The following is a 21,954-nucleotide window of genomic DNA, read 5'->3' as shown; positions in this document are numbered from 1 at the left end:
TCCCCACTGCCCTCAGGAAATGGTGACTGACAGGAATGCTTAAGAGAGAAAACTTGGTGAACTGAAGGCAGCTTCTCTCCACAAGCAGGGAGGATCTCACCCCTTTTTATCATGGGTATTCTTTTTCTGATTGTTACTAGCTGTGGACCTCAAAGTCCATCCAGTTCTCTGATCTCGCCATCGCCTGACAACCCGATGCTGACCACTTCATGAGTTTTACTAGGATGGTCTGCAGCTTGGACGTCAAGGGCAGAGAGACGAAGAGGAGCAGACGGAGAAAGAGACTAGAAGTGAAAAAAGAAAGCTGCCTCTGCGGTCACCCATCCTTTCCGACTTCCACTGGGCCTTGCCGGGCTCACGGGAAGCACAGGCGCCAGCATCTCCCGGGCTGCTGGGGCCCGGAGGACGCCAGGTGCGCGCGGCAGAACTGGAAATCCTGTTCAGCGCCGGCTGGACGCGGATGCCGAGAGGCGTGAGGCACAACACGGCCGCCAGAGGGCACGAGCGCCCCAAGCCCTCGCGCGATGGCGTCGCCGCCACCAAGAAGGGAGGGTGGTCGGCCTGCCAGGAGGGGTGGCTGGGGCCCGCGAGCCCACGGGGAGAGCGGGGCCCCACTAGCCCCCGAGCTGCGGCCTCCGCGCACCGCGCACCGCTCCTCCATTCCCAGCCGCCCGAGGGACCCGGTCTGCGCTCGCAGGGTGACCTCGACGCCGGGCGGGGTCGAAGGACGCTCTCAGCTCGGCACCCACCTCACGGCCCCAAGCCCGCTCCGAGCCGGAGGCCTGCGGGGAGGCGGCGGCCCGCTGTTCCGAGAAGAACGCCCCGAGGGCCAGGCCAGGGGTCAGCGCGCCCTGGCATCCGGCCGCCGCGGAACAATGGCCGGAGGGGCTGCGGCGGGCACGGCGGACGCGGTGGAGCAGGGGCGCCCGGGCGCTGGAAGCCCCGCCCCTCGGCCGGCTCCCTGACAACGCGGGCCGGGCCGCGCCGCCTGCTCCCCGCCCCTCAGCGCTCGACACCAGGCGGGGCCCCGGCCGGAGCGCTGCAGCAGCAGCCGCTGCTCTGCAGAGCGGGGCCCGGGGTCGGGGCCGGGGCGTCCTCGTTCCCACCTTCTCCCGCCGCTATGAGCCAGGGAAGTCCGGGGGACTGGGCCCCCCTCGACCCTACCCCCGGATCCCCAGCGCCCCCCAACCCCTTCGTGCATGAGTTACACCTCTCCCGCCTCCAGAGGGTTAAGGTAAAGTGTGAGTGGGGGGCGTCGGGAGGACTCGTGGGGATACGAAAGGGAGGCAGTTTAGAGCCCACGCCAAGATGGGGATGGGGATCCGGAAAAGAGGTGGGTGAGAGGCTTGCGGGGAGGGTGTCCGGGGGAGCGCACGTGGGGGCGGCGGGGGGCGGCGAGAAGTCCTTGGAGAGGGCGCGGGCTTGGGCGATGGATAGCTCGAAGGTGTGGAAGAATTGACTAGGTGAGGATGGAGGACAGCAGGAGACCCAGAGATGAGGCGAGATGGAAGATACTGGGGAATGCGGTTTACATCCTGCGGAGGCCGATTAACTAGGATGGAGGTGGAGGCTACGGAAAGCCGGGGGTGGGGGCAGGGGCGTGCTGAGTGCTTCCTCGAGGCTCTGAATTAGAGAGAAGACGTCTCTAGATCCATAATCTGCGCCCCTGTACGGATCCAACACCCCGCCTTTCCAAGTCCCCCCTCCCCTCACTGCAGCACCTCTTGGTGGGGGGTAGGGTGGCTGAGAAGGGGGCTCACTACAGGAAGTGGAGAGCCGCACCAGCCTCTGGGAACTGGGGAAGGGTGTGGGAAGGGAGTGTCCAAGGTATCTGCTACCCTCACCACCCCTGAGGCAGGCTCCTGGGGCTCAGTTTGTTTACCTGCACTCTCCCCAGGGCAGCCCCGGGAGTCACCCTGGCTCCTGGCAACCCCTACCCTGCGGAGTAGGGCCAAGCTCTTCTCCCCCCCGCCCACCACCACCACCACCCCCGTCCTAGGGGAGTGCTGTTGAGTGGAACTAGACTGGCCTGGGCCTAAAAAGGGGACCTCTGTGTGTTCCAACTCTCTACCACCTCCTGGGGCCAAAGTAGAAAGAACTATGCACCTGGTTTCTGGTGGACATAGGAGCTATTTATGGAATGCGAGGTGGGGGAGGAACTATCTCCAGCCTGCTCTCCATCAAGCACTGTGCTGGGCGCCTCCACAGGGGTTATCATTAAACGTTCTTAACAGCCTTACCAAGTGATAGATGCATTTTATGATTAAAAAATCAGGTCCGATCCAAATTATGAGGCCCCTGGTCCTATTAATCCTTTATCCTCTCGCCTTTATTGGTATCTTCATCTCACCTTGGATTCCGGCCCCATCTTTTCCCACACCACCTGTCCCCTGACCCACAGGGGGTGATGGCTCTCTGCTTTATCCTTGTGGGGGAACGAAAGCAATGGAGAGAGTGACTCCCAGTCCTGAAGTGACGTTTTCTCCCACCCTCTGCAGTTCTGCCTCCTGGGGGCACTGTTGGCCCCCATCCGAGTGCTTCTGGCCTTTATTGTCCTCTTTCTCCTCTGGCCCTTTGCCTGGCTGCAAGTAGCTGGTCTTACGGAGGAGCAGCTTCAGGAGCCAATTACAGGATGGAGGAAGTAAGTGGGGGATCAGCCCCCAGAGACCCTACTTCTGGATTCTCTTCCCTATTATTCATTCTGCTCCGTCTTTGAGAAGAAATGGAGGGAGGGTTCTGAAGCTCTGCTACCCAGCCTAGATAGGTGAGATGAGTCAGCCAGGTACCCAGGACCTCAGCTCTAGGTGATGCTTCCTGATGTGTCCTAGAGTAGCCGGACTTCATTCAGCCCCTTGGCAGAGGAAGAGGGGACAAGAGAAGGGCAGCTGCTTTTCTGGGTGCCTAAGCCTGGGGGTGAATAAGGGACAGAATCACCACCTCTGCTGATGCCCAGCCTTGTCCTGCAGGACTGTGTGCCACAACGGGGTGCTGGGCCTCAGCCGCCTGCTCTTTTTCCTGCTGGGCTTCCTTCGAATTCGCGTTCGGGGCCAGCGGGCCTCTCGCCTTCAAGCCCCTGTCCTTGTTGCCGCTCCCCACTCTACTTTCTTTGACCCCATTGTTCTGCTGCCCTGTGACCTGCCCAAGGTTGTGTCCCGAGCTGAGAACCTTTCCGTGCCTGTCATTGGAGGTGAGAGAGCATAAGGGGTGAAGGGGAGAGATGACAGCTCTGAGCAAAAAAGGCAGGAATCTGAGCTGCTCTGGAGAGAAGAATTGGCCTCAAGGGGGAAGGGAAAGGTTAGAAGGGAAGTCGGCTGTTGCTGGCAAATGAGATGCAAATGGATACCTTTGTGAACCAGCCCCTTAGATTCTGAGGGCTGGTGCTTGGAGGTGTTGGAAGGACCTCTGATCACTTGCCTGAAAGGACAACTCACAATAAAAGGAGGGTTCCCAGGGCAAAGAGATGACTGCAAAGCTTCTCCTACTTTTGAGGAAGTGGTGGCTGCAGGTATTAATGGCCCTGGGTGGGAACCAAGTGACTCCTTTTGTCCTTTCTGGACCCCAGCCCTTCTTCGCTTCAACCAAGCCATTTTAGTATCCCGGCATGACCCGGCTTCTCGGCGCAGAGTGGTGGAGGAGGTCCGAAGGCGGGCTACCTCAGGAGGCAAGTGGCCCCAGGTGGGTAAGGGTCTAAAAATCTCACCTTTTATGTGTTCCCAAAGAGGCTTCTCTTTCCTCTCTCCCCTTCAGGATACCCCACCTCATTCCAGTCCCTTGGGTTTTTATTTCCCCCAGGTACTCTTCTTTCCTGAGGGCACCTGTTCCAACAAGAAGGCTTTGCTTAAATTCAAACCAGGTGAATAAAACCATAGTGGGTGGTAGGGCTGTAGGAGAAAGGAGCCTCAGACTTGGAGGGGGATTCTGGAATAACCCAGGAAGTGGAGCGGGGATCATAGGGAAGAGAGATAGGGAACTACTAGGTGACACTGAAAAGTCTCTAGGAGTCAGAAAGAAAATTGCAAATGAAATAGAGCCAGGCCAGATATTATGTCAGAACTGTCCCAAACCCTGACCTTCATGCCTTCTAGCTACCTCCAAGAACTAACCTCTGCCTGGGGCGTGGGGGGTGGGAATGGGATTTAGGAGCCTTCATCGCCGGGGTGCCTGTGCAGCCTGTCCTCATCCAATACCCCAACAGTCTGGTGAGTCTGAGTGCAGGAGAGGAGACTGGGGGAGCCCAGAGCCACCCTAAATCAGTGAGAACTTTTGGTATTGTGGTGGGATGTGCACGTGGGGTGGGAGCGGGGTCAGGGCCTCTGCCCAAGGAGGATGGGCCAGCTCCAGGAAAGACCAGTAATCCCTCTCTCCCCTCACCTCTGCTTCTCCCCTAGGACACCACCAGCTGGGCATGGAGGGGCCCTGGAGTGTGAGTCTTGGTGTTCCTGGGGTGAGGGTGGGGAGCAGGGCCCGTCAGAGAATTTCTGGCCCATCTCAATCTCCAGGCAAGGCAAACAGAACTTCTTCATTGTCGATTGAGAACTCTAGAGAAGAGGGTGCCTGTTTCCCTGTTTTGTTCTGATCTCCCAGTAATCTGGAAGTGCTTCCAGCCATCCCACCTAATCTTTCCTTCTGTGACTGTAGCTCCTTTGAACTTACAATCCAGTGTTTCTGAGCAATCTCCCCCATCTGTCCCTTGAGAGCCAGCATGGTTGCCTCACCTTTTCTGACAGTTACTCACACCTCTTCTCTGGCAGTTCCTCCTCACACCTGTCCCCGCCATGCTCTCTCTTTCCCTACGGCCTTCTGGCGCTTCCCTCTGTCTCCCATTTGCTTATTTACCTAGCTCACTATGTGGTTCGGGGTCCATTTTTATATGAATGGGAAGAACTTTCCCACTCCCCTCCTCATCCCATATTTAGGGATTGGTGAGCATCTGAGGTCTCTCTTCTCTTAGACTGAAAGTCCTCTGGCTCACAGCCTCTCAGCCCTGCAGCATCGTGGATGTGGAGGTATGACATGTGCCACCCTCCCCAACGCCACCGTGGGTGGGGAGGCGAATGGGCATCGGCGGACCCCTGAAGGGAAAAGAGGGTGGGAGCACTCACCCATAGCTTTGAGGTCCTGATGAGAAGTGTGTGTGTGTGTGTGTGTGTGTGTGTGTGTGTTTGTGTGTGTTTCAGTTCCTCCCTGTGTACCACCCCAGCCTGGAGGAGAGCAGGAACCCCACCCTCTATGCCAACAATGTCCAGAGGGTAATGGCACAGTGAGTATCCCACAAAATATTTCCTGGAGTAGATATACAGGACATGGGAAACACGGGGGGTGTGGAGGGCTGAGGCTCCAAGGCAAAGATCGGGGAGTGGGCAGTGGACTGGGTTCTACACAGCTGAGACTGGGGATGGTTAAAGGGGCCCGGTCTCTTCCACATTCAGCTATCCAGACTCGGTAATGAACCCTTAGAAGACTCTTCTTCCTTGTTCCCCCAACTCTGTTCCATCACTTTTCATCCTATAGGGCCCTGGGCATTCCAGCCACTGAGTGTGAGTTTGTAGGGAGCTTGCCTGTGATCGTGGTGGGCCGGCTGAAGGTCGCCCTGGAGCCGAGGCTCTGGGAACTGGGAAAGGTGCTTCGGAAGGCTGGGTAAGTACCTTTAATGTAAGGGTGTGGGCAGTGTCAACGGATAGAGAAGGAAATGGGGAGAATGAAGGAAAGTCTTAAAAAAGAAATAAGTGGGAAGGTAGAGGATTTTTTTCTTTTTCTTTTTTTTTTTTTAAAGATAATGGAGTAAAAGGAAGGAGGTAAAAAGAAAGGGAAAGATAATGTAATAATCCCAGTGAGAAAAGGAGGAATGGTTCTCACAGGACTGAGTTAGAGTCCATCTTAGAAAAACACCAGATACACCTGTGCTGGGGGGACTCTTGGGGCTACAGGCCAAGTTCCAGGAAGAAGCTGAGTAAGCTGTCTGCCTTCAACAATTCCATTGTAGGTTGTCTCCTGGCTGTGTGGACACCGGGGCAGAGCCGGGCCGGAGTCGAATGATCAGCCAGGAAGAGTTTGCCAGGCAGCTACAGCTCTCTGACCCCCAGACGGTGGCTGGAGCCTTTAGCTACTTCCAGCAGGTAAAGGGGCTGGAAGCAGAGGCCAGAGCCCAGGCCCTGCCCTCCAGGCTGATGTGCTCAGGCTCAGGCAAAGGTGGGGGACCATACAACCTTGTGGGGCACCTCTGAGTGGTAGGAAGATGACATATGGTAGAGAACATGGGACAGGTTAGGCAGTGATGAGTTTGAAACTCTGATCTTTGCAATACTTTTTAAAAATAACCCTTAGCTTCTCTAGAGGATTCCTGAACTATCTCAAGAATTTTGGCACTCTATAAATTTCCTGGAACTTCCTCTAAAGGGACAGAGAGGGTTGATTCCTTAGATTGGGGCTGACTGTGTCTGAAAGGAGTTTCTCCACTTAGCCTATAGCAGAGCAGAATCAAAACTGGAATAGCATGGTGTCACCGGGGAAGACATCGTCCCTGGGTTTTTTTGGTAAGAAATTATGCCAGTGGCCCTCTCTTTATCTGTTGGACCAGTCCTCCAGCACAGGCTGAGTCAGCAGAGAACCAGTTTTTCCAGCGTGGGGTATGTCAGAAGCCTGATGGTAACTTCAGCATTCCTGGGGGATTCCCTAACATTCATAGGAGATCCCTTTCAGGAGAGCTTTGTCCCCAGGTGACGTGGGGATAGCTTGAACGGACCTGTGACCTGAGAGAAATCCCAGGAATCCTGGAGAGTTTAGAGCTCACTGTTCTAAGGAAGCAGGCACAAGGGTCATCTCTGGGCCTGCTGAGAAGAGGGAGGAGCCAAAATCCAGGGCAGGAGGGAGGACACAGCATTGGTCCTCATCCTGCCCTGGTGTCTCCCTCCAGGATGCCCAAGGTTTGGTGGACTTTCGAGATGTGGCCTTGGCACTGGCAGCTCTGGATGGAGGCAGGAGCCTGGATGAATTGACTCGCCTGGCCTTTGAGGTATCAGAGAGATGGGGGCGGGGAATGCGTGGTGGCTCTGCCTACCCCTACCTGGAGGCCTCTGCGGGGTGTTGCTCCCAGTAGCTTCTAGACAGTAGGTGCTCAGTATCCCCCACCCCAGTGCCCGAGTGTTGAGACCTGGCTGAGAACAGGGCAAGGGCAGCAGCCCTGAGTTTTTAATACTGCGCATAGGGCCAGGGTGTGGGTGGCAGGGAAGAAAGGGAGGGCCTGTACTCCGTGCTCTTGGAAGAGGAGGTACCCGTCAGGCAGACCTGCAGGGCGGTGTGGGGCCATGGCCTGAGGACAGGGCTTAACTTGCGTCTGTTTCTGTGCCAGCTCTTTGCCGAGGAGCAAGTAGAGGGGCCCGGCCGCCTGCTGTACAGAGAGGGCTTCAGCACCATCCTGCACCTGCTGCTGGGGTCCCCCCGCCCTGCTGCTGCAACTTTGCATGCTGAGCTGTGCCAGGCGGGATCCCACCAAGGCCTCTCCCTCTGTGAGTCACTGCCTTCTCTGCCAAGAGGGCTGGAGCCACCACCAGCACCAGGCTGGGAGGGGACAGGGGCTGGTGGCTCATCCTCTTGAGAGGTGAGGCTGGGAAGGCAAAGAGGACAGAGCCTCAGATCTGAGAAGTGAAGCAGGGGTGAGAGGGACAGGACATACTGATTCTGAAAAAGAGGTTTGACTTTTTCCCTTCTCCCTCTTCCCTGCCCAGGTCAGTTCCAAGACTTCTCCCTCCACGACCCGCTCCACGGGAAGCTCTTCAGCACCTACCTGCGCCCCTCCCCGAAACTACAGGCTTCAACCCCAGGCGGCCGCATGGCTCTGGCCAACGGGACTGTGCCAGCGCCCAAGCAGAAGGGCGACTGAGAGCCTTGACCTCCCCAGCTCGCCTCCGGCCTACCCTGTGCCTCAAGCCTATTTCTGCTCCTGCTTGAGTTTTTTTGTTACTGTTGTTGGTTATGTTTTGTTTTTTTCTTTTTAAGTTGATTTTCATTTTTTGTTTGGGTTTTTTTTTTTTTTGTAAAAAACTATTTTATATATAAATATAAATATATATCTATATCTATTTAAAAAAATAAGGCTATTACATGGATAGTATCAGCTGGGAACAAGAGGGATTAATGGTTGCAGGCTACCCATCGGAAGATCTCAAAGGTTCCCAGGCTCAGTCCTTCTTGGCTGTTGCTGGACACAGCCCAACCGCACTTCAGCTGGACCAGATGAGGCTCTTTCCTACACAGAAATCATGCCCATGTCACATCCTCCCCTTCTGTTGTCATACCCTATATATGTACCTTTTAACAGGCTTCCTCGTGAACCTCTTTTCAGTCTATTCCCTCTTGTTCTGTCCTCATTAGAGATTAAAAAATAGCTAATGACCATTTTATATTTAATAATCCCACTGAGAATGATTCCCCTCCCACGGTGGGAGCAGAGAGCTGTGTCCAGAGCAGCCTCTGCCCTGCAGCTCAGACCAGCGTCAGGAGGGTGGTGTTTTTTTGCCAGGGATGGATGATTGGAGGACGTTTAACTCCCTTCTGTCCAGCATCTTCAAGGAAGGCGGGGGAAGCCCCCCTTAAAAAGGTGCTGTCTAGATAGAGTTATGGAAAACTAATTAGATTTAGGAAATTAGATATCTAACCCAGAGATCTGACAGGTTTTTTTTTTTTTGTTTTTTTTTTTTTTTTTAAAAAAAAAGGCATCTTTCCATCTTACAGACTTTTAAAGGGAAACAGATAATGATGGCCTTTCCTGAGAAGCACTCCCCAGCATGGAGTCTAGGCTTTTCATGAGGGGAGGGATAAAGTGATCCTTGGGGACTTCTCAGGTCAGGAGCTCATTGGGGAGACTGGAGTGGCATCTAAATCCCATGAATCTGGAGCACCCTCCCCCTCCTTCACAGCACCTCACCTTGACTAGCAGCAAAGACAGGAATACTAAAGGGCACATGGCAAACATTTTCCAACAACCAGAAAATCTTTATTTTTCTTTTCCCCATACAACTTCCAAGGGTACTCCACCTCCAAACTAGCCAGTGTGACCTCCCTTCCCACACTCGCCACTTTTGCAAACAACAAAATACCATGGGGTTGAGAACCAGTCTCTGCTGGTGTGCAGCTGGAGTGAAATCTACTCTGGGGGCCCCACCTTTAGAGATCAGCAGGTGGGGTAGGTAGGGTCCCACTGTCCCCTACTGACTACGCCGACGTTTCTTCCTTCGGCCAGTGACAAAAGTGTCACGCCGCCTTTTACGAGGCTGTGAGGCTCGAACCACTCCAAGAGCCAGGGGTTCCTCCCCAGAGATGCCAAGGTCAGCATCCTGGTAGGGCCTCTTTTCAGCAGGAGAAGGGCCTCCACTGAGAGTTCTCTTCCCAGACTTGGCAACAGGATGTGGAGATTGGCCAAGGCCTCTTGCCTCAGCAGAGAGGGAGTGGGATGTTCTCTGGACCCCCCGCCCTCCCATCGAGGGCAGGCCTGAGGCTGGGTGAAGACTGAAGGGAGGCCCCCTTGGCGGTGACAGGCTAAGTTTAGAGGCTAAGAGGTAGGCAAAGCTGGAGAGTTCCTCATCCTCCCCTTCCTCCTCCTTCTGCTCCTCCTCCTTCCCTTTGGCCCCGTGTGTTGAGCTGCATGTTTCACTGATAGGAGAGCTTTCTTTCAGAGTTAAGGCATCCCTGGCTCCCCATTTAGAGGAAGTGCTTCCAAGGCCCTGGTGAGGAGATGTTGATTTGGGGGTCCCATGAGCATAAGACTCTTGATTCCCTGGTAAGGGAGCAAGGTCTTCAGGCTTGGGTAAATCAGTATCCTCCCTGTCTTCTCCTTGGAGGTCATAAGAATTAAAATTTGGTGGGTGGGTATCCTCACTGACCTCTAGCTGGAGGCCACAGGCATCTCTAATATCTAGTATGTTGGCATGTTCTGTGGTTTCCAACAGAGGAGAGATGGAATGGCCCCTGCTCCCCACTTCCAGGCTGGCCTCGGGGAAGGAGGAGATACCCTGGGTCCCCAGTACAAGGATATTGCCTTGACATGCAGGCTGAAGGGTTTCTTTGGGAACCCCCGGTGTGGGGGCGCAGATACTACCTTCCAGCAAAGGGGAGCAACCTTCAGCCCACAGATCTCTGGGATCCCCTGTAGCCTCAGGGCTCTGTTCTTGATTTTCTTGATGCCTCATGGTTGGGCTGTCAGCCCTCAAAGGTCCCGGCAGGCTGCAGTAGCTTATCTTCTGCAGGGCAGCTGTGCCATCTGTGCCTCCACAGGGGATGGCACTGCCCCCCCCATCCCCAGGTGCTGTGGCTTTTCCAGGACCCAGAGAAATGTTGCTTCTGGAGCCCAGTGCCTGGCAGCCTCCCTGATGCTCAGTGACACATTCCCCATCGTGGAAGTTCTCTATGACTTCCTCAATTTGTAAAGGCAACTCTAAGCCCACGGCATCCAGCTCACTGCTCAGCCAAAGTCCTGGACTGAGAGAGGCTCCATCCCCTTCCCTGTCACCAGCTGCTCTAAGGGAAAGGTTCTGGTCATAACCCTGAACCACAGGAGGACTTTTATCATCTCCCCACATGGCGACCGAAGAACCTTTCTGGGTTACTGCTAGTGGATCCGTGCCCTGGGGAAGCACTCCAAGACGCCCTAGCTGCTGGCTGTCCTGCTTTTCTAGCCCCTGTCCTTGCAGAGGAGCCAGCTCTTTGAGTCCCACATCCAAGCTAGGAAATGTCTCGGGCTGGGGGCCTTCCTGCCAATGAAGGGGCAGAGTTTCAGAAGTTCTGTCAGCCACGAGGGGGTGCCCGGGAGACCTAGCACCTCCCAGGTGGTCATCCTGATGTGAGCATATTTGATTTGCAACCTTCCCGACCCCTCTTTTCTCTGTATTTAAGGACCCTTGAGTTCCCTGTGGAGCTGTAGGTTCTAGCTGTAGGTCCCAGCTGCTGGGGGAGGAGGGCACAGTGTTCCCCTCTCTGCGCATCCCCCTTGGGCCATCTAGCGACCGCTCCTGCCCACCATGCACTTCTCTCACCCGTTTTCCTGGAGAAGCAGCCTTTCCAAGGCGAACGGTGCCCCCAGCCACCCGAGGCCCAGGGGAGGGCCGAAGCCGCCCACCCCCATCTTCATCCTCATCAGAAACAGAAGGACTGGAGTCTGATTGAGCTCCGCTACAGCTAGGAGGAGCCTCTACATCCTCTTCCTCCAAGGCCAGGAGTCTCTTCTGGACCAGCTAGAAGGAGAATGGACAAACACTGTTCTCTACCTGGCTGTGAGAAGCTGTGGCGGAGGGGGTGGTCAGGAGATGGCACTGGGACAGGGCAGGGAATGCAAGCAAGTGGCATAAGTCACAGCATCAAAAACAGATATCATAGCTCTTCTCTTCCGCTCTCTTGGGTCTTAATTCCATGCTTTGACCCCTTATGCTCACTCCCCTTTTCCTGTGTATCCATAGTCTCTTGCCTACTTGTTCTGCACCTAAATCCCAGTCCTGAAGCTGTCTCCAGAAGTCATACCAGCCAAGACAGTATAGGGTTAGATAAAATCACTCAAGCTTCTTACTCTGATATTTCCTAATTCCCAGGTTTACCTGGGCAAGACTGAGTCCTTCTTCTTGCTCCAGCTCCTCAATTAAGGCCAATGGATCCCTCTGCTGTTCTGGGGACAGCAGATCTGCCAGAAACTGAGGATGAATGACAGCCTCCACCTGGGGAACAGAATAAACAGTGATCTGAGTCCTCGACAGGAAGGAACCTGTGAACAAAGAGGCTCTAGAGAAGGAGCCATGTGGCCCCCTCCCCCAAAACTGCCCCATGCATGCATGCACACCCATTTCCAGTAGGAGGACAGCATAGTTCCTAACTGCCTTGGGCCAAACCCTAGGTCTTTTGTCCCCTGGAGTTTCCATCCCAGTATCTACTAGAAACCAGACACCCAGGTCCAGCCCACCTTGGAGACAAAGACCTCCTGAGAACAAAGCTCATCGATGTAGCTTAGGAGGCCTGGATCCGGATACATTGCTTCCTCCTGCTGCTGCTGCTCTTCTTCCTCTTCCTGTTTTCCATCTGCCTCCCCTATGGCCAACTGACTCCCCACCAGCCCTTCCATGATGTCAGCATACTCCTTCACAGCTTCTGGTGGGACCTCCTTGGGGGCCTCAGGAACTGGAGGCCTCTGCGTTTTGCGCTGCCGCCGGCGGGGGGCCCGTGCCTTGGAGGCCGCCTTTTTGGGAATGTACACTAAGGGAAGAGATGGAAAGGAGGAATTGGGGTGGCACAGGGACTGTGGCTTCTGCCTCCCAGCCTTGGGTTTGTCAGGGCAGCAATCTGGGTATGCTGGAAGGATTACAAACTGGATGAGGCCTGAAATGGGACCAGCCATGGGAGAAGATTGTGGAGCTGGAGGGTCTAAGAGAATCACTGCATAAGACATGTGGAAACCCCTGAAATTCCAAGAAGTCCTCTGATCCAGCCCCCATTTCTTGGGCAAATGAGGTATTTTGTGCCTCATGTACAGTCTGTTAGGGAGTAGTTTACTTTGCCAAGATCACAGTTTGGAACAAAGGGAACCTGAAAAGCCAGCCTCCTATGTATGTATGTCCTATTTAGAACATCATTGCCAACCCCTGGAGGGATAGTGAGAGAGTAAGGGCAATGCTTTCCCTAGTCCATGACTGCTCTGTGCACACCTCCCTTTGAGCCTTGAGCCACAGGTTCCTGTTGCAATGAGGAAGTCTTACCTGGCTGCTGGCTAACCTCAGTAGCCGGGAGCCCTGGAGGGTCAAGCTTCAGAGGCGCTGCAGGAAGCAGGCCTTGGGACCCATTCGTCAGCTGTGTGTTCTGAATCTGCATCTCCTCCTCAGCCTCAAATTCCATGAACCTGCAGAGGGTGAGGAAGGTCTGGACAATGCCGAGAAGTCCAGACACCAGGGGGAAGCTGCTCACAGGCAGCCCAATAACAGTTCTGGGGGAACCTCACAAGGTCACCACAGAATCCCTTATGTGCAGTTATGGCTTAGGAAACTTGTTGAGAAATGAATATTAAGCTTCTCCGGGAGAGAACCATCACTTTCACTTCTGTCTCATCCCTGATCTCACCCACCATCATGGAGGATGTATATCAGCAATTAATACAGCCTTGTTGAAGCCAGTCAGGCCTATGCCAAAGCCTAGCTTCATCCTTCCATGGGCCCTGCGAGGCCTCATGTGCCCCTACCTACAACCATCAAGGATGAGGGAAATCCTGAAGCAGGGCCTGGGGTTGCAGTTCCAGACAATTCCCACCAGGAGGCAGGGCTGAGACCCGTGTCCTGAGACTGGGACTGGTGGCCAGGAAGAGTAATTCTGGGAGGTATGGGTTCAGAAGTGAGGAAATGGAAACTAAGTTTTGGAGAAGAGGGTTCATTTTCCCCAGAGTTACTCCTTTAACCAAGAAGACAATCGTGGATAAATGAGGAATAAAAGCCAGGAGACTACTCTGGGCATCCAGGACCTTCCCCTGACCAAGCTCTGCAAGCACCAAGCCCTCCCTGGGATAATGGGGTAAATGATTTCTGTGCCACTCTTGCCAGAAGAGGAGTGTTCTCAAGGTTGGCATCAGTAGCCACCTACTACCAAGTCAGTGAGCTAGAAAAGAATCTGCCTAGTAGGGCTTACCTCCTCTTTGCAAGGTCCCTTTAACAAGGAATTTTTACACCAATTGTGCTCCAATCTCATTCTAAGAGCTTCAATATCAAGGACCTATATAATTCAGGATCTGGAGGAAGGAGAGCTTTCAAGATCACGGGACAGAAAACCCCTCGGGTCAAGGTGGTAGAAGCAGTGAGAATCCAGGAGACCCCATTCTAGTCTACACCACTCCTCCTAGCATCCCTTTTAGTAAGCACCCCCACACCCAGATCCAAGCCCCTTACATGCCCCCATCCATTCCATCCCTGCACAGCACCCCTCAGGGGAATGAGGGTTAGTCAGACTCACTTTTCTGCCATCTCATAAAAGATCATCCGGTCAAAGTTGCTGGTGTGCTCCCACTCCTGCACAGCTCTTGGCAGTCCCTCCTCCAGAGTCATAGTGGGCTTCAGCCGGGCCAGGGAGCGAAGCACTGGGCTAAAATCCCCATTGTGTCAGTCATGTTCTACAATGTGCCCCCCCCCCGTGCCCCTGTCCCGACAAACACCTCAACACACACCCCTTGTCCCTCAGCAGAGCCAACTTGTCCCCTAAACCTTGTCACATCCCACCTCTGGTTAGACTTCCAGACCCCCAACCTCCACCCATCTATTATACTGGACTCTCTTCCTGCTGAAATTTTCAAATCTCACACAAAATCAGATGATTGCCTTTGTTCCTCACCTTTTGAAATCAACCACCCTTAATTCTCACGGTGCAATCCTCAACTAAACATGAGGAAGAAAGCACTCACATTATTAAATTAATGGATTCATTATAAAGTAGGCTTCTCCCTGTCCAAAGGCTCTTGCTTTTCAAAAAAGGACTATCTAACCCAAATGAATCTCTTAAAGGTTGTGAGGTGTTTTTATTTGTTGGTTTTTAAGTTTTGTTTTGTTTTTTGCCTCGGGGCTACCGTTCACAGACAAATATCAATACTCTTTAAGTTCTTTATGATTCATTTTTGTCCTCTGACTTGCCAGAGTCCTCAAGCACTGTGTCTAGAAATCACCTGCTGAAGCTTGTTATAATTAAAGATTCCTGTGCCCGAGGATCTTTGGACTTCTTATTTTACCAGCCTCCTGGGTTACTGTTGCAGAGAGACTGGACTGCATTTTGGAGGAGACCCTGCCTGGAGCCCCTGAGCATGGAGAACAGGAAGAAACTAAGAGTTAGAAATTCAGCCTGCTAGGCTCCAAGAGAACCAGAGCCATTTGGAGAAAGCAGGGAGCTGGTAAGGTGATCAACACCAAGGACTCTGGGGGAGGCTTTTGATTTATTCACTCCAGAGTCAGGGTGGAAAGGGAGATTCCTTTAGGAGCTCAGAGACTGGGAACACAATGTACCTGTTTTTTAAGTTAGCAAAATGTGGACATTTTCTTTACGCAGAATGTCAAGAGTGCAGGCAGTTGAGGGAAGCAGTGGGTCTGGATGGGAAGAAGAGAAAATTCCCCAGACTCGGCTTTAGACATAACAGACAGCCCCTGACCCCTGGGGTCCTTGGCTAAGCATCCACTCACATAGACATTCTGGCCTTTTGTGAATTCTTTTCTTCTTCTCAATTGCCTTTTTTCTAATAATAGGAATAATAATAGCAGCTGCCACTTAATGAGGCATTCTCTGTGCCAGGCACTCTGCTAAGCACTTCACAGATAATAACTCATTTCATCTCAGCAGCCCTCTGAAGTCACCATCATCATCCCCTTTCTAGATGAGAAGACTGAGGGCAAGGTAGTAAATGTGGGGCCCAGAATCACCAATCTAGCAAGCAGTGGAACCTAGGCCATTGGTCACTAAGGAAGTTCTACCACCTTCCTATTTCAACATGAACTCAGAATAAAATAGGGGGTGGTAGGGGAGGGTGGCACTTCCTTTGCCCCGCCCCCCACCATCCTCCGCTCCTGCACTTGGTCAGGGCTCAGCTGTTTGGATGGCTCAACGTGATGCCAGATGGTAATAAAATAATAATAAAATAGAATGGAAGGCCTCTGTACTTGGTGTCAGAGACCTAAGCTCCACTTACAGCCTTCTGCTTAATCACAGGAAACCTCTGGGCCTCAGTGTTCTCGTCTATCTGTGAAGATTACCTGAATATGCTTGCCTGAACTCACAGGGTTGTGAGCATCACTTGAGAGAAGACACCTGAAAGCTCGTTATAATCTGGGAAGTAGGTAAAGAAGCCTATCATCATCATCGTCGTCATCATCATCGTTATGCTTTTTTGTTCTCATAGCCTTGATAGCACCCTGATGACCTGCCCTCAAGTATTCCTAAATAGCCTAACTTCCTGTCCAGCCCAAAGTCCTCCTTGTTTAAAAGTGCTAGGCTGGGGCACCTGGGTGGCTCAGTGGGTTAAAGCCTCTGCCTTCGGCTCAGGTCATGATCCCAGGGTCCTGGGATCGAGCCCCGTGTCGGGCACTCTGCTCGGCAGGGAGCCTGCTTCTCCCTCTCTCTCTGCCTGCCTCTCTGCCTATTTGTGACCTCTGTCTATCAAATAAATAACAAATAAAATCTTTAAAAAAAAAAAGTGCTAGGATAATTAACCTCAGATCTCCCCACTTACATAAGAAAGCAGGAAAGGGCCTCTGCATCAGGACTTTGAGACAAGTGTCTCCGAGCCAAGGCTTTGTAGCGCTGCCAGCGTCGGAAGTTCTCATAAACACCTTTGGAGGTGTAGGAGAGGTCGCCCAGGGCGGGCTTAGACTGGGCAGCCAATGGACTTCCTTCTCCGGTTGCCCCATGTAGCCCTGGCCAAGCCTTTTCCAGGGGCACAATGGGGGCCATTTGGGCAGCTGGTGGTAGAGCCTGAGCAGGAAGGCCTGGGAGGCCCTCCTGGCTCATCCCAACGGCCTTGGTGGGCAGAAGGGTCTTCATGTTAGAAGCTGTCATGAATCGAGGGGGAGGACCCTCAGGGGCCCCACAGGGAGTGCCTGAGGCAATCCAATTGAGGGCTGGCTGAGTAAGGATGAAGTTCTGAGTTTGAGAGGGCTCAGCTGGCCCCCCTTCTGTCTTGACTTTGACAATGACTCCAGCCCCAGTGGGGCCAGGGCCCCCATCCCCTGTCACCAGCAATGGGCTGGGGAGAGTGGAGAGCACCAGAGGGTTTCCTGGAGAGAATGCTGAAGGCATGGGAGACTGCAGAGGCGGCTCCCAGGGTGGCTGGTCTGGTGGGCCAGGAGCAGACTGGGGAAAGGGAAGTGCAGTGAAAGGAGACAGGGCCGCACCAGCTTTCATGGTCATGTCCGGTCCCGACAGTGGAGATGCTGTTGAGACGAAGAAAAAGAGAGAATGGACTAGAAGAAAAGGAGGTCAGAGATTAGGTCATTGGAGTTCCATTTAGTCCCTGGACAATCAGAGCAAGGATTCTCAACAGGTGAGGGAGGAATAAGGATGGGGGAAACTGCATAGTTTGCAAGTGTCTCCCCAAGTGATTTTGATGTCCCGTACTCCTAGGTGAGAATTATTGCCCTAGAGAAGCTGCAAGGACCGTTGGGCCCATGAGCTCATACTTCCTAACACACGGCAGCCAGCACCCTCTTATAAGTACCTCCCTTATTCCCACCCACTCCAAACATGTTCAAACCACCTGAACCCTGCCCCCAGCTGCTCTGTGGTCCCAGCCATGCACCAATCTCTGTCCCAAGTGCTGTCCCCTGGAGAGCATGTATAGATTAGATATTTGGTTTCCAGAAATTTTGTTATGTAACAGCCAGGAATGACCAAGAGATAGGACCAGGAAGTGGGTGAGGGGAGGTTTGGCCAAGAAGGGAGGTTTCCAGAGCTCTAAGTAGTTGCTGGACATGTTAAAATTTGGTGGATTTGGTCGTGTAGACTGTCTTTGGTCCTTCTGCTTGGAAGCACTAATAACAGAAATTTAGGGTGTATTATGAACAAGGTACAATGAAGTCTGAAACACAGTACCTACTGAGAAGGAGTTATGTGGACTCTAGACCAAAAATCCATGGATAAATACATAAAATGTGTACTTAATCAGGACATGTGTCTCAGGATTTCCAATTATAATAGTAGATCATTTGCCTAATTTCACACAAGTCTCCTCCCCATCTAATAAAGAATATTCCCCCAGCAAACTAACAACACTCAGCTTCCACTTCCTGACCATGAAGGAAACATGGACTATGACCAAACTTATCACCTCAACCACAAAGCAGAGGGCCAGGAGGATTCTGCAAAGTGAAATGGGTCTGAAGGCCTGAGTTCCACAAAAGGTAGACAAACTGAGAGCATTTAAGGGAAACCCCAGCTCTCATTCCAGTTGGATAACTCCAACTTCCTGGGAAATCAAGGAAAACTGTTCTCGAAACTGGAAAAGAAGCCATCTCTGGGGCAAAAAGGAGCCATGAGGCTCTGAGCAGAAGTACTTCCAGTACCTTTCAGGGTAGCTTTTAGGAAGATATTTCTCTACAGACGAGGCAACAGAAACCCAGTAGAGTCGTTTTCCAGCAAAGGTCTCCACCCACCCAACTCGATAAGGTTGAGAGTGACTGCAGCTCAGCTCTCTCAGGATATAATTCTAGAGCAGGCTCCCACTGCCTACACGAGACACCAGAATTTGGACCTTCCCCTTGAACCCTCTCTGTGCTGCTTATACCACACACACACACACCCCTGCCCATGCCCCACAAACATATGTTGAGGGGAATCCTTCTTCCAGAGAAACAAGTTGCTAACTGCCATCCCTTTTCTATACCCAGCACTTTCCTCTGAAGGGCTTTCATCTGCTTCCCAGGAAGCCCTCTTCATCCCCTAGCCCTGGTGTTAATGGCATAATCTCCTTCCCCAGCCTCCCCAAGTCTCATGACTTTGCTGGAGTCTAGTGCTCTTACATCTTTCTAGGTCAGCCCCAAAAGCTGGTCCCCAGGGAAAGTCAAATCTGAATCCCTAAGGATGTGAGCAGGTAGTCAGGACCTTCCCCACCACTTGCAGACTTACCTCCATCTGAAGCCATCCTCTCAGATTCGGATACTAACTGTGGCTGTTGGGAAGCTTCCAGAAGGAGACAGTCTGGTCCAGGACCCAGAGAGCGACCTGGCCCCAGCAGATACACAGGGATCCAAGGAAGGGAAGATAAAGATCAGATCAAAACAGAACTAGAATCTAGGACTCAAGACATTCTGCAGTGGGGGAGGGGAGGAGAGTAGGGGCAGAGATAGAGATGCCAGAGGGCTCTGGTAAGTAAGCAGTAACCAGGAATTCCCTCTAAACCAGAGAATGGCAACACAACTGTTGTGTGTCTTTTTAAGGACAGTTTGTAAATTCTTTCTGATTCCCAACATTATAGTTTTATATCTCGATTACTTATACATTTCTTCACCAATATATATACAGTTTTATCCCCTTCAATCCCACTCAGCTCTGTAACTGACTTCCTATTAATAGAAGGTTGTGACAGACCCTTGGCTTAATTCAATATTGGCTCTGTTTTCCAAACCAAATTCAAAGTACCTAATCTGTGCACTTAAGGATCAAAGAAACAATATTTGAAAGTCGGATTGTCTCAGAAAATTAGGGTTTATGTTTGGCTGTATGCATATCATTTCCTTCGAAAGTTGTCTTGCTGGGGGCACCTGGGTGGCTTAATCCGTTAAGCGGCTGCCTTCAGCTGGGGTTATGATCTCAGGGATCCAGCTCAGCAGGGGGCCCTGTTTCTCTCTTTCTTTCTCTCTCTCTCTCCCTTTTCCTGGTGCTCCCCCTGCTTGTGTTCTCTCACTCACTTTCTCTCAAATAAATAAAATCTTAAAAAAAAAAAAAAAAAAAAGCTGCTCTGCCATCTCAAATAGTCCACTTCCATCAGCTCTGCAGTTCACAGAAAGTTCAGCTTACCCTTGGCTGAAAAGCACTGCTCTATCAAAAACTGCCACTCGGCCCCAAATTCCAAAACCAAAAAGGGCTTCCTTTTGTTAAATTACTTTGTTGTTTAAAATTTTTGTTAAATAATTTTAGTTTTTGAAATAGCAAATACATTAACATGGTTCAAAAGTCAAACTACGCAAAATGGAATATTCAGCCAGGGTCTTTCCCCCTCCTTTCCTCTGGAACTGATTTCTCTTTCTCTCTTTTCTTTCTTTTTGGAACCAATTTCTTTATCACAGAGGAAACCAATAGTATGTTTCTTGTGAATCCTTGCAGAGATATTTTATGCAGCTACAAGTAAATACAGACTATATACTTTAAAAAAAGAAAAACGCTTTCAGGCTTTTCTTGGTTATAAAATTAACATATGTTCCATTGTTTTTGCCATCGTAAATAATACTGCAAAGATCGTCTTTGTAATATCTGGGTTCCAATTGTCATTTTTTAAAACCCAGAGTTCTATAAAGAGAATTTCTACGTTCTTTAAAAAATTCGAAATAACCCTAGGAAGTGCATCATATTATGCTATTATTAGCTACTCACCACTATAAGAAAGAGCGCTGGATTTGTGATAAAGAAACCTGAGTTTAAATCTTGGTTCGACCACTAAAATATACTTCACCAGTTTCATAAAATAACTTCACGCTCTCTTCGCTGTACCTTATATTGAATACCCATCATGCACTCTTTACCGCCAATACTTTGAAATAGGACGGGGAAACTGGATGTAAAAGAGGGGAGGGAAGAAAATTTTCTTCTTTATGTCGTAAGGTAAAGGGGCTCTGAATCCTGGAGCCTTTGTTTCTTCAGGCACTAGAAATACACTGCCTGTGAAATGGGTGTGCATCTCGAGATAAAGAGAGGATTCTATTCATCAATGTTCAACTCATATCCATCCCTACCCCCCTCTAACTCCTAGCAGTGTTTTGCACACAGTGGGCACACTCCACGTGTCTCCCAACGCCTGCAAAGTTGCAACTAAAGCCAACGCCTTGCAAGGTTGCAACTGGGTTGCAACTGGGCCAAATCCTGCACTAGTTCGCCCCCTCTTGGCCCACTGGAGAGAGGCTTAAATGGACTACATTTCCCGGCAGGCCGTGAGATAGACTTCCGGCTGTACCGGAAGGAAATTGGCCGACACGTGAGACCATCAGTTAGAAAGAGCTGCAGAAGAAATTGGAACGTCTCCTTTCGGCGCTGTCATGTTTCTCCAGTATTATCTCAACGAGCAGGGAGACCGGGTCTATACGCTGAAGGTGAGAGGGGAGAAAAATGAGTAGTAAGTGGTCATGGCGGGAAGCGAAGGTGGGAGGAGCGGTTGAGACCCGCTACCTAATTGCGTAGGTGGGTGGGGGGAATTAGAAAGCCCAGAAGCCACGAGTGGTGGAGGGAGTGTATGACTTGTTGATCTAATCGTCGCGTCTCCTCCTGTCTTCCTGCTTACTTTTTTTCGCGCAGCCTTTCCCCATCCCAGCTTCTGTCTCTTACGACGCCAGGGATGGGAGTTTTCCCACCACTCCTGTACTGAAATTATGTCTCTCATTCTTCCTTGAGCAGAAGCTTGACCCTATGGGACAACAGACCTGCTCGGCGCATCCTGCTCGGTTCTCCCCGGATGACAAATACTCTCGACACCGAATCACCGTCAAGAAACGCTTCAAGGTGCTCATGACCCAGCAACCGCGCCCTGTCCTTTGAGGGTCCCTTAGACTTCATGTCTCTTCTGCTACCCCTCAGAGACTTTCTGAAACCAAGCTCTTCAAACTGTGAGCCTTGAAGCCTTCTTACCACCCTTGCTGTTTGGAATCCGGTTTCATCGTTTTCCTTGATCGTGCTTGTGCAGAGCAGTCATGGTAGCCTCCCTCTTAAGGGAACAAGTTTGAATTTTCTTTCCCTATTTTGAATCACTGCTAGGTTATTAAAATGATTTGAAAAAGCTCTTATTTTTGTATGTTTGTATGTATTATTTTGTATGTTGTGTGTTGTATGTTGTGTGTTTTGTATGTTGGGGGAAAAAGGAGGGGTTTAAAAACAAAAGAGGGAGATGAGAAGGAAGAGCTCCCCAGGGTTACAAGAACACTTGGAAGAACTTAAGTCACTGCTGATCTGTAGTGCTGTGCGCGATAGCGTGTTGGGGAACTAAAAGAATGGTTGAGACTCTTCCACCACTGTCGGAGTTCAGTGAAAAATACCATTGTTCTCATTTAAGTAAGTTCTTGCCCCCTTGAAATGATGTTTTGACTCAAAAGGGAGGAGTTGCTTGAAAAATAATAGCAGCTATATTGTAGAGGGAATGTAGTGAATTGGAAGTTAGGAGACCAGGATTTTACCCTCTGCATAACTGAGAAAGTAAAGTTAACCAGTTTAGTCTCATTTTTCTCATAATTTCTAAGCCTTCTTCCAGCTTTAAATTTGATAGGG

At 51.5% G+C, this 21,954-nt stretch overlaps 3 protein-coding genes across 3 annotated transcripts; 2 read left to right on the top strand and 1 right to left on the bottom strand.

Moving 5' to 3' along the window:
* The first annotated feature begins 1,090 nt into the window (after positions 1 to 1,090).
* On the top strand, positions 1,091 to 8,009 carry LPCAT4 (lysophosphatidylcholine acyltransferase 4). Its single transcript, XM_044231114.1, has 14 exons — positions 1,091 to 1,234; positions 2,499 to 2,641; positions 2,967 to 3,187; positions 3,563 to 3,675; positions 3,793 to 3,853; positions 4,141 to 4,199; positions 4,389 to 4,423; positions 4,952 to 5,006; positions 5,178 to 5,260; positions 5,512 to 5,637; positions 5,984 to 6,116; positions 6,914 to 7,012; positions 7,349 to 7,505; positions 7,725 to 8,009. Exons 1-14 carry the CDS (start codon positions 1,121 to 1,123, stop codon positions 7,877 to 7,879), a joined length of 1,554 nt encoding a protein of 517 aa, XP_044087049.1. The 5' UTR covers positions 1,091 to 1,120; the 3' UTR covers positions 7,880 to 8,009.
* Positions 8,010 to 9,203: 1,194 nt separating this feature from the next.
* NUTM1 (NUT midline carcinoma family member 1) lies at positions 9,204 to 18,697 on the bottom strand. The gene is made up of 7 exons (XM_044230316.1): positions 18,613 to 18,697; positions 16,223 to 16,922; positions 13,969 to 14,097; positions 12,732 to 12,871; positions 11,942 to 12,231; positions 11,583 to 11,699; positions 9,204 to 11,225 (listed from the first exon to the last, which is right to left on the bottom strand). The coding sequence occupies exons 1-7, from the start codon at positions 18,626 to 18,628 to the stop codon at positions 9,204 to 9,206; spliced, it is 3,414 nt and encodes a 1,137-aa protein (XP_044086251.1). The 5' UTR covers positions 18,629 to 18,697.
* A 1,963-nt stretch (positions 18,698 to 20,660) lies between these two features.
* Positions 20,661 to 21,476, top strand: NOP10 (NOP10 ribonucleoprotein). The gene is made up of 2 exons (XM_044230140.1): positions 20,661 to 20,789; positions 21,091 to 21,476. Exons 1-2 carry the CDS (start codon positions 20,736 to 20,738, stop codon positions 21,229 to 21,231), a joined length of 195 nt encoding a protein of 64 aa, XP_044086075.1. The 5' UTR covers positions 20,661 to 20,735; the 3' UTR covers positions 21,232 to 21,476.
* Positions 21,477 to 21,954: the final 478 nt, after the last annotated feature.

This window comes from Neovison vison, chromosome 13 (genome assembly GCF_020171115.1).
Source record: "Neovison vison isolate M4711 chromosome 13, ASM_NN_V1, whole genome shotgun sequence".
NCBI classification, from domain to species: Eukaryota; Metazoa; Chordata; class Mammalia; order Carnivora; family Mustelidae; genus Neogale; species Neogale vison.
This window is presented reverse-complemented; position numbering and strand designations above follow the sequence as displayed.